General features: G+C 38.9%; 1 protein-coding gene across 3 annotated transcripts in view; it reads left to right on the top strand.

Moving 5' to 3' along the window:
* The window catches only part of BRAF (B-Raf proto-oncogene, serine/threonine kinase), an 88,355-nt gene extending 71,266 nt beyond the window's left edge, over positions 1-17,089 (top strand). Inside the window, exons 17-19 of one of the 3 annotated variants that reach the window (XM_074825999.1) lie at positions 1,599-1,733; positions 2,593-2,746; positions 9,141-17,089. In XM_074825999.1, coding sequence (XP_074682100.1) covers positions 1,599-1,733; positions 2,593-2,746; positions 9,141-9,163 — 312 coding nt within the window. In that variant the 3' untranslated portion in view covers positions 9,164-17,089. Of the gene's footprint in view, positions 1-1,598; positions 1,734-2,592; positions 2,747-8,805; positions 9,087-9,120 lie in introns of those variants that run through there. The other 2 variants (XM_074825997.1, XM_074825998.1) reach the window with 2 other exon arrangements.
* Positions 17,090-17,505: the final 416 nt, after the last annotated feature.

Raw genomic sequence — 17,505 nt, 5'->3', positions numbered from 1 at the left:
TTGTTTTTACCTTTTGAGATTTGGAAGATTAACACAGTGATGTGGGTGCTCACTGTTGAGTAATGAAACAAATTCTAAATTGCAAGTGAAGCCAACATACAAAATGTGATCTAATGTTTTGTCACTCCCAGTCTATTGTCTGGAAAGACGTAAATATTGCTCACTTACTGTTGGTGCATCTACATCAGCTACTATGACACAACTGAGATTCTTAGTGAGCAAAGCATCATTCTTGTTAGTGTTTCTCTCACCTTAACAGATTTTTCTAGACAGACTAGGACTGTTCTTCTAGTGATAACTCTCTTTTCTGTAGTTAAAATAAAAGTTTAATTCCTGTATTATTTGTAGAGAGAGTATTGGAAACATAAATAATTAATTTTTAATAATTTCAAATTAAAGACTGTAATTTAGAAAAGAATAACTTATAGGTGATGATAAATCTCATTGCAGCAGAAGTAAGGGACGGGGTAGACAAATCTTTACTATGAAATGCTGCTCTGGCACATGGGGGTTTCTAAAGAAACCATATGGGAGTTTTATACTCCTTCTTGATGCCAACACAGATGCAACTGAATCAGAAAGTTGAAAAAGGACCAGGATTGTGTTAGTATAAATAACATGTATAGCTTGCTTGAGATGTGGGGGTTTTCTCTTGATTTTTTTTTTTTTTTGTCAGTGTCAAGACATGAAATAGTTACACTTCATTAAATATAAGGTCTGATACACCTGCTGGGTCTGAGTATTCAGAAAAGGTAGTGATTATCCAGTTTGAAAGGGCTTTTTAGTGTCAGCACAAGTGCAGTACTCAAACCACATTGCATTTGACCTTGGCTTGACATGGTGATGTTTGATGGTTTTCTATATATCCAAGAGAACGGTAACCATATTTATGCTTTGCTTTCCTGCTTACTATTCGTTTACGTTGTTTTATGCTTAAGTTTTATCCTTAGGTGAAATATAAGCCTCCTGTGTTAAAGGAATTACTGTAAAAACACAAACGCTGACTCCTCTTCTACAGAGGAGAGGCAGTTTCTCTTTTTCTTTCGTGGTTTTTTTGGGGGGTGGGGAAGGTGGTCAGATGTCAAGCATAAGCTTTTGTGGTGGAAAAGTATATGAAGGCATTTATTCTCAAAAGGTAAGGGGTTTTTAATATCTGAAGTTCATGTGTTTCTTAAAATACCTTTCAGTGTGAACTTGCTGTTCACTTATATTATAAAACAGAATATTTATTTTTACAGAATATTTATTTTTAGGCATTCTGTTTGCTTATTCTTGTTCCTGTAACAGCTTTTGACACCGAAGAACAGCTCCTTAGATGGTTATTGCTATAAATGGTAACCATTTACTAGTGTTCAAATTTCACAGAAATCTCTCTTAGGAGGAGGAGGAAAAATCTATTTTTTTTTTCTCTGTACTGAATAGGTTAGCAAGCATTACTCTAAGAAACTTGGCAGTTTCAATACCAGATAATGTTTCCTGGGAGCAGAAAATTTGCTGCTGGGACTAAAATGGTATAGCAAAATGTTAATGTTTTGTTACTGTTTGTTTTATGGACTCACTTTCTTCCCCTTTTGTCTTTTTTCCCCCCTTAAATAAAGATAATTTTTATGGTGGGACGAGGATACCTATCACCAGACCTCAGCAAAGTACGGAGCAACTGTCCAAAAGCTATGAAGAGACTAATGGCAGAATGCTTAAAAAAGAAAAGAGATGAGAGACCCCTTTTTCCGCAGGTGAGAAATGTTCCTCTTTAGTTCTCAGTAGACTTTACAATTCAAATATTAAAACCAAAGATCAGTTATGAACTCACTGTTGAAAATTTTTTTATTACTGCTATAGCATGACTTCATAAGAGTACTGGTTCAGTACCTGGTTAGTGCTGTTTAATTAGAAATGTTTATTTTCAATTTGAAAAGCAGGTATTAAAATGACTTGTGTAGTTGGAAAAGCATTTGTGTGTTGAAGAAAATTTCAGCTTATTAGTTATTAATAGTTGCAATTAGATACCAATTAGAACTTGGTGTATGTTCTCAGAAATCTTTATACCCCCCTCCTTGCTCTCCTGAAAGCTTTATGAAGGGGATAGTTTTGTCACAAAACTTGATTTATCGTGCCTGATGAGGAAGGTTTGGATTCTAAAAGCTTGGAGGACGACGGTTTTTTTTGTTTGTTTGTTTTGAAGGTAACCAAAGCGTTTTCAAAAACTAAGGAGCTCCCCCTGCTGTCTTTATGGTAAATGGTATTCAGCAAACTGCTGCCAAAGCTGCGTTTATTTGCAGCGATGGTGGGTATAGGTACTAGTGCATAAACAAGGAGGCAAATAAAAGGCAACTATATTCATTGTGCTTACAGAGGGAAATCAGTATACCCTTTTAAAGGGAAAAATGAGACAGTTTCTTCCCAAAATGTCCTCCTCAGCTTTTTGAGGATATAAACATCAGAGTGCAATGCAGTAATCTATTTTTAAAAGTTTCTGTTTAAATTTGTGTATAAATATTTTTCTGCAGCTAATTGATGTTCTGCCTTTGATTTTAACAGAATGTTACAACTTTGGAACAACAGATTTGATCACTTATTTTCTACTTGTTTTAGATTCTTGCCTCCATTGAGCTTCTGGCCCGGTCATTGCCAAAAATTCACCGCAGTGCATCTGAGCCCTCATTAAACCGGGCTGGCTTCCAGACAGAGGATTTTAGTCTATATGCTTGTGCTTCTCCGAAAACGCCCATCCAAGCAGGGGGATACGGTGGGTTTCCAGTACACTGAAAAGAAATGTGAAAGCATGTGCCTGTGTGTCTGTGTGCTGGTGTGTTTCTGTGAGTACAACACCTGTGTATATTCTCAGTTCCTGCCAGCTGTGGGTTTAAGGTTTACTGAGGGAATGAAGACTCACTTCCTAACACTGGGCATTGAATGTCCCAAGCACAAAGTCTGTGTTGGTGAGGAATGCCCTGGAAACAGCTGGCACAAGAAGAATTATAAGGTCACATAAGAGAAATGGGAAAAGTCACTTCAAAACAACCAAAAATCCTTTTAAGGTCATTGGGTGTCATTTTTGCTTGCCTCTGTCATTTTTGCCTAGTTTATTGATTGGAATTAGTTACTCAGGAGTGTACTTGATTTTAATCTACTCAAACTATGGTGGGTTTTTTCCTTCAGTTGAGGTCATTATATTTGAGCAATAGGCTTTAGATTCCTCAAAAGTGCTACTCATATGTGGGCAACAGTTGGAAAAATAAACTTAGCTTCAGAGCTGAGCACAGTCAAAACTTCTTGTGGTCAACAGAAGAGAGCAGATACAACACAGAATCCCAAGAAGGACCTTAGTGATGTGTGACTCTTATATTTAAAGTTGAAGTTTAAAATAGTGCTGTTTAGAGAACGTCTCTTCCTGCAGAGGAGTGGTGGCGTGGGGTTTTTTTTAATTTTTATTTTTGCCTAAATACTCTGACCTGCTATAGTTTAGACCATCTCAAAATGTTCTATTACAATACAACATAGAAGAAATTCTGAATCTGCTTTTGCTGAACTGCAAGAATATTACTGTTAATGGTGCCTGTATCCTTCAATTAGCATGGCTTTAAAAAAAAAAATCTCAAGCATAACCAAATACTTATAAGAGAAGAAGGCTGCTAACACCCATAAATAGGAAAAGAGGATTTGAAAAGCAGTTGTTTTCATGGGAATCAGTATTATACCATGAATTCTGTTAAAACGAAAGGTTTTAATTAATATTGTTAAGAATACCACTGAACATACTTCTGTTCAGTAACGAATTGTTCTTTTCACTTCCATATAAATGTTGCTAGTTTGCCTAGAAGTGAATCAGACTAGGTATCTAACTGACAAAGCTAGACACCTTACCAAGATCCTGTCAGTTCACTTTAAAGATTGTATTTTTCTCTGCAGCATTCCTCTGGAGCAGGTGTATCAGAGTAGTGTTTCAGGTTATATCAGTCTTTGATGTCAGCTATGAAAACAGTAATGTTATTGGCTGTGTTCTTGCATATTTTGAAATTAGTTATGTGGTTTTGTTTATTTTAAACTGCTAAGCTACTAATTTTCACAGATTCTTCTGCATTGGAAACAAGCTATTGCTGCTCTTGTTAAGACTAAGACTTCCAGGGCCAGGAGTGTTCTTGATGGCTTCTGATTTACATACTTGTAGAGGAGTTTGCATGTTGCTAGCAATTCGAAATAGATCAGGAATTCAAAAAAGGTTTTCTTTTCTGCTGTCTGGCAACTGAGCTTTTTAAAACAGGAGGCAGAGTTAGAGAGCTTGAAGAGATGTAGGCAATTTCTACATTTTCTGGCCAGATTCTAAGGGTCTTTTTGGCTTCTGCTGTTGGAACTAACTTTTCTCATTTTGTTAGTCAAGAAAACTCAGCTGTTGAAATCTATCTCTGTCGAAATAGTTATGGAGGGTGAAATTTGTTACTTTTTCAGAAAATACTTTCCATCTTTCTGGTAGTTTCACCTCATTTTGGAAGACTTATCTTAAAACGAAAACAGAATTTAAGCGTGTTTTTCCCCTCCTATTTTTTTTTTTTTTTTTCTTCTCCACAGGGAGGAGGTATGCCTCTTAAGTTTTGGGGTATAGTATTCAGTACAGGCTATGATGCCCATCTCAGTAAGAGCAGGAGGGTGCTGCTGGGTCTCCTGCAGAATCTAGAAATGTGGCATCCCACACAGAAAAGGCTCAACCACACAGGGAGTTACAGAGTGTGCAGAACCATCATCGCTGCCCTGCCAGGCTTACTCTCTTTCAGGTCCGCCAGATCAGTTCAAACAAGTTATTCCTTGGACTAGTATTATCCTCCTTGTTAAGATTGTTGTTCTGTGCTATAGGAATTAACAATTATGGGGGAAAAATTGCTGCCATCCTTAGACACATTTGGCCCCATTTCCTGCTGTACAGTCAGTGCGTTAGACTTCTTCCTGTGTCACCTGTTCTTACACACGTCAAGCATGGTTCAGGATCCATGGCCATAATGTGATCTTAACTTCTCACTAAACATTTTATGAAGCCTGAAAGGAGGCTGGGTTTGGTGGATCATTAACTTTATCTGACATAAAAGCATTTAGGGATTTAAGTTCTATAGTTTGTTATTGCTGCTTCAATGAGATTTGGGAACATATGTAGGATGAAGTTGTCTAAATACACCTGGGGATTTGGGTCAGTGTTCTTCCAAGATGCAACTCAGCTATATTGTTTAGAAACTTTAAAACCTGTCGGTCCTGAAAACAGGCCTGTAGGATCCCAAGGTTTTCTGGAGGGGTAGTTGATGCTATGTGAGATTATTTTTTTTCTTTACTTCCCTGTTATCTCAGTATAGAAACAAAATCTGTCTTAGTACCTTCTAGGGCAACCAGATCCTCATAAACACTGTTTTCCACATCAGTGTACGTTCCAAATTTTTATTTAGCCAGTGTGTGGTATCCATACTAGAAGATCAGCAGATGATCCAACAGAAAACTGTCTCTTTGTCATACTTTTTCCTGTGTCTGTGAATGTAATCCAGTCAAGGTGTTGGAATTTGCTGTTTCCCTTTGATGTCAGTTATTCTCTACTTAATAGATAAGGCTGGCACAGGTCTGGAAGGGAAACATTCTTCTCCTTACGATTCTTCTGAGAAACATGGTATCTACCCCAGGATAAGGAGTATAGTTAACATGCTGTGTATATCTTAGTAACCTCATAAATCCAGGTAACTTATAAATTTGTGAGAGCAGAAATTGGTAACTGCATCTTAAATCCTTCCAGGAATCAGGGGCAGCAGGTTCGCTCAGAAGACACCCTTATAACATATTGTTTGGACACAACATGAAAGAACTTGATCATCTTTTTAGTACAGATTTTTTGAAAGTGTGCATTTAAAATAGTTTCCACTTGCTTTACATGTGACGAGCATGAAAAGACTGTAGTCACTGACTTGAAAGGGTTCTGTAAGAAGTGTAGGTTTTCAAATGCTATCCAGCCTTTGGAAAGGAATTTCTTTGTTACCAGTCTAAGTAAGTATCTGAAGTTCTGATTGGTAAAAAGTGCATCAGATGTCTGGCTCACAATGGATAAAGACGTCTGCTGGGGTTTTTTTTTCACATCCCAAATTGCTAAGTATGTGATTTCATAGCTCCGTGGTAAGCTTATCTCATTTGGAGCAGCTGTGGTCCAGCTCCTTACCCTTGCACTGGCAGATGCTCCCCAATTCCATGAGTCCTTTCTGTGCAGTTGAGTGGGTTCCCCTCACCATCAACAGAGCAGCTCTCCAAAAACTGTTTAGAAAACTCTGCTTGCCCACCAGCCTGAGCTAGCATTTGCAAGGTCAGCTCCTTGAGCCATCTTGCCTCGGGGCCAGATAGTGCCGGTGTGGCACAACGGGCAGGTCACTGCTTTACAGCTCAGGTCAAGAGGGAGAGTGGGATTGCAGTAGTCCCATTTTAGACTAGCATTGGCCATTACAGAACTGTGTTCAGAGATTTAGCAGTGTAGAATCGGGATGATCCTGTTCCAGCAGGACAGGGCATACTGGGTCACGTTCCTAAAGCTGTCTTCATTTCGTCCATTCGTTGAACTAAGGCAAGACTTTCCTGTCCTGCTAGAAAATGGTGAATTCACAGTTTCAGGTTACTTCATTTATGTGTATGCATCTAAGTCTCAGGAAGAGAAGTTGCCTGTGTTCTCTCTCCCTCTCTTACAGATGGGGTTTCTTTTAGAAGATAAAAGGACCAGCTACAGATATTTTATATGTTCAGAACAGAAAGGATGACATAAAGCATTTTAGCTCCTCCTGAGAAAGTCCTGTCAACACCTAGCAGGATGGAAGATTCCTGTACATGGAAAGGTGTAGCCATCTACATTCCTCATTTAGGGAAAGCTGTTAACCACATTTTATACATGTTCAATCAACAAAATCCCATTATTAGATGATTGTATTACCTATTTTGGTCTCCTATTGATTTGAGATCAGATCAGCACCTGAATTTTGAAAGAAGAGATTTAGCATCAGCTTGTCAAAGAAAGTGTCTAAAGTTTTATTTAAATAGCAGAAAAGTCTGAACATCACTTTTTTATAGCTACCATTCTGTCTGAAACGCTTCTTGACTTCTGATCCTGTTTTTCCATTGCCCTTTTCCAATTAATCGTTTGTCTTTTTATCTTCCAAAATCCCTGTACAACTATTAAAAGCTGAATTATTACCAGAAATGGGCAGAAGGACAAGATGAGTAATGAGGGAGCAATCTCTTGTTTAGAAATTGATCTTTAATCAGCAGTTTAGGAAGGCAGACTGAAAAATAAATTAAGTAGAGCATGTTTTGAAAGTGTAGCTAAGCATGAATGTCGTTCTTAAAAATTAGCCTCACAGGCAGTACTTGATGACTTTTTTGTCCTTCTCTTAAAAAAAGTACAAAAATTGAGGTGTTTTTAGAAGGTAATGTGGAAAGAGTTGAGAGATAGGTGAAATGTGTCAAAGAAGCAAGAAGAATTATCAAATATTTAGAGTATTTTAGAGCAAGGGTTTTATCTGTGGGGAAACTGGTAAAGTAGACAATTAAATCTATCGTGAAGTTTTTATTCTTTTGTTGTTATAACTTAAACCTACCACCACAGTGTATCAAGACACAGAGCTTGAGGTCTGTCACAGCTCCCTGTGCCAGCCACCCTTAGTTTAGACCTTGGATATACTCCCTTCTCATTTCCTACCATGCACAGAGCCCTCTCCACGTGTTCTTCATGTTCCCTTAGATCAGCTGGATCAGCTGTTCCTACCAGGCCCTGCAGATGCCTTTTCTTCTCCCTCCTTGTGCAGACTGCTGATCACTCTTGGTTCTCTTCTTTATAGAGCAAGACATTCCATGGAATTAATGCTATAGGCCTAAAATTCTGTTTGCAGGGATATTTCTGGTTTGTTTCCAATATTAAGAATAAGAATCTTAAGGGGAAAAAAAAGCCAACAAAACACTTGCTCTTGAAAGGATGAAAGGACACCAAGATAAGGAGCAGTTCTTTGGATGTAATGGCATTCAACATTCTTCTGTTGAACAGAACAAATAATCTCTTATGCCTGCTTATCACTCCTTCATTATTAGGAGAGCTGAGGAGTGCTCTTAAGAAAGGGGCATAAGCTAACGCAAAATTCACATGAAACCACACTCAGGGAATTTATATGTCTGTTTCGTTTTCTCTTGGTCATGAGTCCTTTTGGTTAAGCATAGTTGGGACACCCTTCCCTAAAAATCCAATAGAATACAATGTCATTGCGGGTGGCAGGGAAATTTTTTGGCTAAAGTATAAGATTAAGAGGATGAGTATCTTATGTTCAGCTTCTATTCAGTGTTCTGGCAAACTTCTTCAGATTTTGGGCAGCAATTTTACTCTGTGCCATAGTTTAATCATCTCTGAAATGGGACTACTAGTCTATCTCATGGCATGCTGACACTAGATAAACTATGTAGAATTTCAGGACATCACTGAATGTGAAAGCGCTGCATAGAATTATTGATTATTCAGTAATTCTGAAGGAAGCATGGGGTTGCTTTATTTGTTGTGCTCCCTATTAGTGAGGCCTAATTTCTGGTCTGGGAGTGAGTAGACAACCTCACGATTCTTATTTTTCTCACAGTAGGTTGCTATGTCGGTCTCTAAACCAGATCCTAGCGTTCTTCAATACTGGTTTAATATTCAGGCACTTTATATAGTCTTTAAAGGTTAATGGGTGTGTCAAATAGTCTTTGTTAAACCAGGTTTACACCAGAACAGAAATTAGCTTGCAGTCTGACACATTTATTGCAATTGTTGCTTTTCAGGAGGATATATGTGCAATAAGGAATTGAAAGTGAAATTGAACTGACACATTTTATTTTCAAATGCATGATGAATTGGACTTTGCTTGAACTTTCAGACCTCTGTCTTGGGAAGAATGGGTACAGCTTGCTTTCAAGAAATTCTTTTTCAGTAAAATATGCTGGGTCTGTATTCAGTGTTCTCTCACTATGTATTCTTTTGTGCTTTAATTTTAACAGTTTGCATTTTTTAACATCTTTTATATTCAACCTGTTGTTCAACTAGTCTGGAAAAAACCTCTGACCACCTAGTAACTGAAATCACTTTTTTAAACCAAGCTCTTGTCCTCCCTCTACAGGAGAATTTGCAGCATTCAAGTAGCCACAGCACCATGGCAGCACCCACTCTGTTATTTAAGTCTTGTGTTCCTACAGTTTCTTAACATCAAAACTCTATTCTGCTCCGCAAAACCTAAAGTAATTTAGAAAAGATATCCATAAGCTTAAAAGTGGAGCAGAATGGAACTGCCAGTCCAACACAATGGGAAAAAATACCCTTTTTGGGAACCAGAATCCTCTGCTGCCAGTGTTTCTCCTTCAACACAAACCACCACGTGCATTCGGAGACCCGCAGTGGCTGCCTGTGCCGTTGGCATCATTCCCCGGAGAGAGGAGAGGGCGCTCGTGGTTTGACTGTGGTGCTCGGGCATGAGGGGATGGAACTGCTGCTGCAACTTAGGAGACTTGCTTTGGATGGTCTGCCAGTCGGCTTTCTCCCTCTAACAACGTCCCATCAGAGGCTGAAAATCTGATGAGTGCTAATTTAAAAGAATCATCCTCTGTTCTGATCTTTTTTCCCCTGGTGTACTCACTGATTTACAGACAATGCAGTATCCCCTTTTCACTGTATTACTATGTCAAACACCTAAATCTGTCTATATTATTGGGTTTTATTCCAGTAAAATTTAAAAGTGTGGGGTGATGGGAGCTGGAGAAGATGTTACTCTAAAGGCAAAGAGGTTAATCTGAAGGAAAAGGGGATGCTGCTGCACCTTTTTTCAGATTTACTTTATCACTTCTTCAAAAAACAAACAACAACCACCAACCTTAACCTTTTTCCTTTTCCAGTATTTTCTTGGTGTGTGCATATACAACATCTTTTAGAAGGATCAGGTAGATCCTTCTTTTGTTGGTCCAGCAACAAACTGAAGTTTTAAAAAAAAATGTAGCGAGATTGTCCTCTCTTTTATTTTTTTTTTTTTGTATCATATGATACAATGTATTTATCAAAGATGCTACCACAGCATCTGAAGTCTGTAGAGTTCCTAATACAGACTGTGAATGGTATATGTACCTACTTTAAAAGTTTTATTTTAAACGAGGGTGCAGGTTAATGCCAGGTACCTTACCAATATGTAATGTTTTCATAAATGGGGAAAAAAGTTCTCAGGTTGAATTGAATACAAATACAAAACCCCCTAGAATTAGACATTCCGAAAATTATGTTTTGGTACTTTCAAGAGCTTTTTTTAAAGGATTTTTATCCTGTTAACTAAACGTCCTCTGATAAGTGTGTGTGTAAATGTGGAGCATCTTGTCCTAATGGCAAGTTGTTAGATCAAAACAAAACGGTACTTGCTGGATCCACGCTGACTACTTCTCCTCTCATTGCTTTCTTCCCTGTCATCTCTTCCCTTCCGTTTTGTCTTTCCCTTTTGTACACTTTGCAAACTAGGATGAAGGTGGCGGTATCTCCATTAGTGTGCTTTGTTTTCCTGTCCTCCAATCCTGGTTTTCAAATGGTTGGTAGCTTTTTGGCAAGTTACCCAGTCAGGGGAAAAAACAACTCATAAAGTTCTGCACATCATTTACCTCTAGTAAAATATCTTGTGATGTGATCTGTTTGCAAAGTTCTCTGGTATGTGGTATTACATGTAAATTATTTGTACAGAGGCAAGTCAGACCACATTAGAAAGAAATTCAAGCTCAGACAAGTTTTCAGAATTTGATCCGTATCTGCCCTGTACCACTCCAGGTGAGGCAGGAGAACTGACCCGCCTCTAGTGGGGAGGTTCTTGCTGGTGGGAGGTGGGGGGTGTTAAACAAAATTGTGACAAATAAATGAAGGAGTTAAACGCGTGTGAATGTGGTGTCCATGCTAAACATTTGGGTGTATTGGGTGAGGACACTGTCCTTCCCTCCCTAGTAGAGTTGGATTGTGTCTGTCTGCAGAAGGGTGCTCCCAGGTGAAGGGAGAAATGCACATTGGTAATGGAACGTGCTCTTAAAACCCTGGAGTTCTGCGGTGTTGCTGGTAGTCTGTTATGTTTGTCAGTAAATATTTACTGGGGTTATAGGGACCGGACTAATTTGAAGTGGGAATTATAATTGAAATACTGTGTATTCATATTAATTCCACAAACATTAGCAAGACAGCAATAGTGAATGACTTAATAGTCACTACAAGAATGAAGTGATTCATGTTGGCACATGAATAGAATTGATTTTGTGTACAGGATGCATTTTTAAAAAAAAAAAAAGCACAAATTTTTTCTTGTCTGCTGTGGGTCTTCAGATGCTGTAAGGTTTTTTTTCCTTATTGAGATTGGCAGGAATTTGAATAGTAGCAATAGCCACTTTCCAGTGTGGAGAAGCTAATGAGCAAGCGGTGGTGTGCAGATGGGTGAAATCAGAGTGCTCCTGCTCCCTGGTGATCATCTGAGGCCAGTAGCCAAGAGGCGAAAGGAGCCTGAGGCCACTGGGGTCAGCTGACAGGTGAGACCATCTACAGATACAGACTCCCAGGGGGTGAAGTAGTCACTGCTCATTCTCCTTCCACCCCACAAATTGCTTCAACCCCTCTATGGGCTGTGGCCTAATTTGTACATGTCGGTCATACTGGAAATCAGTGTTCTCTCAAAAGAAACTGTTATCGGAGCAAGTGTGTACAGGTGGTTCAACAGTCATTTGTTTCACAGAGCTTGTTAAAAGCCCTAGTTTCCTTCCACAAGGTCATGCTGGCAGAATACATCTGCTAAAACATAACTGTTGGGAATTTCATTCTACCTTTGCTTAAAATGAACTTATTTTTGTGAAGATTGATTACCCATTAGTCTACAATATGCTTCTTGAGCCCGTAGGAAAAGCACAAGGAAAATTGCCATCCTTGTCCATGCAAAGCACTTTATAAGTAACACATGATCTCTGGGGGTTTTTTTATTGGGGTTTGTTTGTTTGTAGTTTTGTTTTTCTGTTTTGGTTTTTTTTCCCTGAGGAATGTGCAAGTTGTTTGGCTGCTGTTTAGAGAAGTCCTTTCAGGATGCATTTCTACTGGTTTTCACATTTATTTCACTCCAGATAGCTGTAGTACTGTGTGTTTGTCTGTAAGAGGTCCCACGTAATACTCATGCAAAACTGTGGAAGAAATTTGGTTTGTAAATAGTTGGGATTATTATCTTTTTTATCTTTTTCTTTAGGAGTTTTTCTGGATGTCTTGCATGCCATCAGAACCAGTCTTAAAGGTGCCCTGTAGATGTTTAGTGAATGGGGAGATAAGAGTAGACAAGAACTGAGTGCCCTGTATAGCAGTGGGATGAAGGAAGTAAACTGAAATGACCAACACATGCCATAGTATGGAAACGTTGGTATATATTTTGTGTACGTGTGTTGGGGCAAACATCTAGACAGTCATGCTGCTTTTAGCTCTACAGTATCTAGTATCTAATTTATTTGCAAAACTACCAGTATCCAATCCCAGCTATTTGTATCTTCATTAACCACGCATACACCTTCCCCTCTGCCTTTCCTTTTCCATACTGTTAGAAGAGGCCTGTTATCTGTTGCATCTTCCCTGTCAGTACGTGATTGTTTCCTGCAGCGTATTTGCTGGAACTGGAACATTGTAGTGCAGCTTAAACCAAATGGTATGGCTAGAGGCCTGGTTATTTTGGAAGTAATTTCTGCATGAATTAAGTCCTATATGGCCTCAGATACAATTAGCTCACTCTTTTTTGTTTTGGGTTTTTTTGCTAAACTCATGCAGGTCATTAAATGAATCTACTTCTGGTTTTTATGCTTACCTAAATCATCTTTTCTTGCACTTGAATGCTCTGGCAGCTGATGATGCAGCAGAATGTTCGTGGCCAAATACTGCCACCTTATCATGGCCTCTCAGCATCACTTGGATTAGTATGTGCTCATCAGAGGCAGAATTTGGCCTTCATATAAAATGAGTGAAATGCTGACTGTTGATAAATATCACATCTTTCCACAAACACCCAAACTGGGGGGAAAAATACACTGAAGAGCAACCATAAATAGGTTTGCTTCTGTGTTTGCCTGGTGATGTAAATGCATCCAGCATTTTACAGAACATTTGGGGAAGCCAGATCCCGAGAAACCTCACAAATACAAGCTGAAGTTTTGATAGCTGGAGGGGCTAAATTTAGGGAAGAAGCATGTAGACATTTCACACTTTTGCAGCCTATAGATTTCATTCCCTTCTTGACTGTGAGTGCAGCATGTGTAGCACAAACTATTCATAGTACTGTAGACAACATGTCTTCTGTCTGTTAAAAAAAGCATCACCAGTAGCACAATGCAACAGGCAAAGCTTCTAGGTACAGTCAAGTTCAGTTAAAAAGCAGTTGCATGAGTAGACTGTTACGGCATCACTTGAAGGTGCTGGGTGTTCTGTTTTTCTGTTACGGATTTTACGTAGAAGTTTATGAAATGAACTTTCTGTTTACTGCAGCCTTGTTAATATGCATTTGCACTTCGTATTTGTTTTGGCATGCGTTTTAAATATTTCTTCATTGCTTCATTACTTCTTACATAGTAAATAAAATTATCAGAAGAGCAGAGCAGAGCCAAGTTGTTAAAACTTTATCTTTGCATTTAAGTTTCAAGGATGCTAACACAGAAGCTACTAAGTCAGCACCATGACAGCAGTAAATAACTATGAAACTGTGGAAGGAGGAAACTTTAAAAACTGCAGAACATTGAGTACACCAAGAGTGAATTCAGATGAAAATTAGCACATCTCTTTTCTTTAGAAAAGAGCGCTACCACGACCCTCTGTTAAATGGTTTACATAGAGATCCCCAAAACAGTCTTTGCAGTTTGCCAAATGATCATGTGCCTTCGCAACCTTAAAAAGTACAACAGAATGTAAACCAGGTGCTTTGTAACTAGAGCAGTGGCTTTGGTTTACTTCTGATGCAGTAGTTTTGTATATAGCTATTACTATAGATAGGTAGTTTGGAGTTGGTAAACTTCTGTAAAGGAGCGAGGAGGGCAGAGCGCATTCCCCAGAATACCTATGATCATTTCAAAGCTAGGAATTGAAGGATACCTAATTCAGTTACAGTAAACCTGCTGCTTGAAATCTGCTCTATTGAAAGTTAAATGAGGTTTGTTGAATTTAAAGACAAATAAGCCCTCCTCCCCCCTCCAAAGACACAAAGATCTCGTTAAAGAAAGGCAATAGAAAGCTCTGAAGAGGCCGAAAGTTACACTATCATAGCATCTTGGAATGAGATGGTAGATGAAGAATGAGCGCTAGATAAGGAGAAATTGATGGCTAGTACTCATGTAATCAAAGTCCACACGTATCAGACCATACAATTAATTCCCTGGTCCAGAAAGTGCAATTAATTTTGTTTTCTGGAAAATCAGCAGGTTTCTTTGGTTCATCCTCAGGCCTCTTGCAGTTACTCTTCAGTGATCGCATACTGTTATTGCACGTTAACTGTGGGAGATGGTAGGTGCCTTGTCAGCTGAGGGACAACCAGTATGTTTGAATTTGATTTGTTCAGATTTCAAACTGGTTACGTAGACTTCTGGCAGTACCTACATACCAGTGTCATATTTCACCTACTTGTCCATAAAGGACAAAATAATAGGTTTTGGTATTAGTGCTTTTTCAGATCTTTTCTTTTTTGGGGGGCAAGACTTTGGGCATAATTGTAAATTATAAAGTTATGTTTAAATGCACAGTTCATATGAAATACGAGACCAATTTTAATTTGGTTTTGTTCCTTTTAGAAAGCAAAGTGTAAAACTGTTTTACTAATGTTCCAGGAAGTATCTGGAATCCTTCTACCTACCCCAAATTCTACACTAAAAGTACATGTGAGAAGATGGTATTTTGTCCTTTTTTTTTTTTTTCCCTAACAAAATCACAAAGAATCTGTTTCCCTAAGAGAAGGGAGCTGATGGAAGGGTTTAGAAACTTCTAAACTACCTAGGCATTTGCTTCATAACATCACAGCAGCAGCGTGTTCAGCTCATCCAGCCTCCTTAAGAGCCAACAGTGGCCTGTCCGGTCATTTTGTCTAGTTTGTCATGTTTGCAGCAGCTGTACTTTAGAATAAGTCTTGTGTGACATTACTTTTGAGCGAGTAAACCATGAAAAATAACTTTGTTTTCTTTTTTGTTTGGGTTTGGAAAATTGTTGGGTTTTGTTTTGATAAATGTCATTGTGTTGCATTTGTGTATTCACCCTAGTTGAAAAGGAAATCTGTCTGTGTGTTTGGGAGTTCAGTGGAACATTAGGAGAAGAAATGAAGCCCGCCATCTGGCATGGATGGTGGGTCTAGGGGGCAAAATGGACCAAACTTGGGTGTTGGGTTATTTTGGGATGGTGGGGGTTTCTGAGGGCATAATTTAAATTAACTCTGTCTAAAATAAAATGTAAGTGCAATAAATGTGCTTTTTTATTCAAAGCTGTGAACCTTTAGGAAAAAAAAAACAAAAAAAAAAAATCAAGAAAAAAATGCACATCATTCATTCATGAGCCTTGTGTCCTACCTGCCTCCCCTTCCTCCCCCCTCTCCACACTTCTCCTCAACTGACAGAAACCTGACGGTGGCCAACGTGCATGTGTTGGCAACCCAAATTACCATTGCTTTTCTTCTGATCTCACTTGTTGGGATTGGGGAAAGTCCTGCCCCTCCTTCTTGCCACCCTTGAAATCCCGTTGGGATCCAGTGCTGACCTGCGCCACTAGAGCAGGGTCTACCCCTGTGGGGGGTGCACGAGCCAGCCCACCGGCGCTGTGGTCATCCTGACTGCAAGTGCAGTCTTCCTCCTGGCCCTGCTGCCTGCAGTTGCAGCTTCCCTCCCCACCTCATTTCAGGTGTAGTGAGGGTCTCCCAGGGCTGGGCAGGTGACATCTTTATTAAGCAGTTGCAGAAGTAGTCAGTCATCAGCTGCCTAATTGGATCCCTTTTCCCCTTTGTCAAACCACACATGCAGGCTGGCCACTGTTGCCTTCTGTGACTCTGCCTTGTTTTGAAGGAGCAGGTATATGTGTGTGTAATCTGTCGTGCATTACTTGCACTGTCTCTCTTTCTTACTTGAGCGCAGGCTGCTTTTCCTAGATTAGGAAAGGTGCACCGGTCTCTTGGGAAGTTTCCACGAGAGGCACAATGCATGTGTTTCATTAAAAAGTGATGGAAGGTGTAGCACTCAGTAGTTGGACCCCATGGGGGGAGTAAGAGAGGATTGGCTTGTTTAAAGTTTATAGATGTACAGATCTATATCCTTTAAACTTGATCATTTTTATATATAGTCAAGACAATGGCATTACCTCATAATACAGAGGCTTGTTTATGAGAGGCAAAGTATCTAGTAAGGAGAGGAAAGGGAAATTTATATAGATTTGATTTTTTTTTTTGTTTGTTTGTTCCTTAGTGCAATGAAATGTATGTCCCACCAATTTAAACTCTGTGCTAACACATTCCTTTCAGCTGTATTTTTTTTTTTTTTGACCACCAGAGGTTTGCAAGGGGCTTGACTGCAAAGTAGAAGGTCCAGTCTGGTTACTTAAAAAAAAAAAACAATTGTGTTAGTAGATTTCCATAGCTGCTTTTTAAAATCTACAATGGAGTAATTGTTTTGAAACTTGTATTTATTTTTTAATTCATAACAAAATGTTTATTTTCAGTTTCCTGTTACATAGGTCATGGCAACTCCCCTTCTTTCCTTCTCAAGTTTCCCCTGTAATTGCCAATACAACTTATTTTTCTTGTTTGTTCCTTCCCTCTTTACTTTTGTTGTCCCTTCATTTGTACTTTGGAGTTTTTCTCATGTAAATTTGTACAATGGGAAATATTGTCCAGTTTGGTTAGAGAGCATGGAGACTTAAAACATATTAAAATTTGATAGCTGAATTCAGATTGAAGAAAACTATTTCTGTGTAAAGTTATTTAAAGAACTCTGTATTATATAAAAGGCAAAAAGTTCTATGTACTTGATGTGAATATGAGAATACTGCTATAATAAAGATTGACTGCATGGAAAAGTCTGAAGGAGATTGTTTATCCTGTAATTCAAAACTTCTCCTCTCCACGAGGTTCCAGAGGTGCAACTACAGTAGTTAAGGGGAGTCAAAAATTTACTTTAATGTTGTTGCTTTAGAATGTAACTCTGGAAGGAGGAAAAAAAAAAGACAAAAATAATGATGATGGGATGCCTGGAGGGTAACCCACCTCCCTTCATCTTCCTTATGCTCGATGGCTGTGCTTAGCCCTAGGGCATTTTTACCTCTGCAGAGGGTTTTGCTTCACAAGGATTATTCCAGACTTTGATAATCTCCAAGGGTGATTCCCTGTCACTCTCAGGAAAACTTGGCACCAGTCGGTCTGGGTTCTCTTCAGGCTAACTTCCCCTGCTTCTATGGCAACTGTTATCCCAGCTGTTACTTGGTGACAAGATTTCAGT

This window comes from Strix aluco, chromosome 5 (genome assembly GCF_031877795.1).
Source record: "Strix aluco isolate bStrAlu1 chromosome 5, bStrAlu1.hap1, whole genome shotgun sequence".
Classification (NCBI taxonomy): domain Eukaryota; kingdom Metazoa; phylum Chordata; class Aves; order Strigiformes; family Strigidae; genus Strix; species Strix aluco.
Note: the sequence above shows the minus strand (reverse complement) of the source record. Positions and strands in the feature narration are given on the sequence as shown.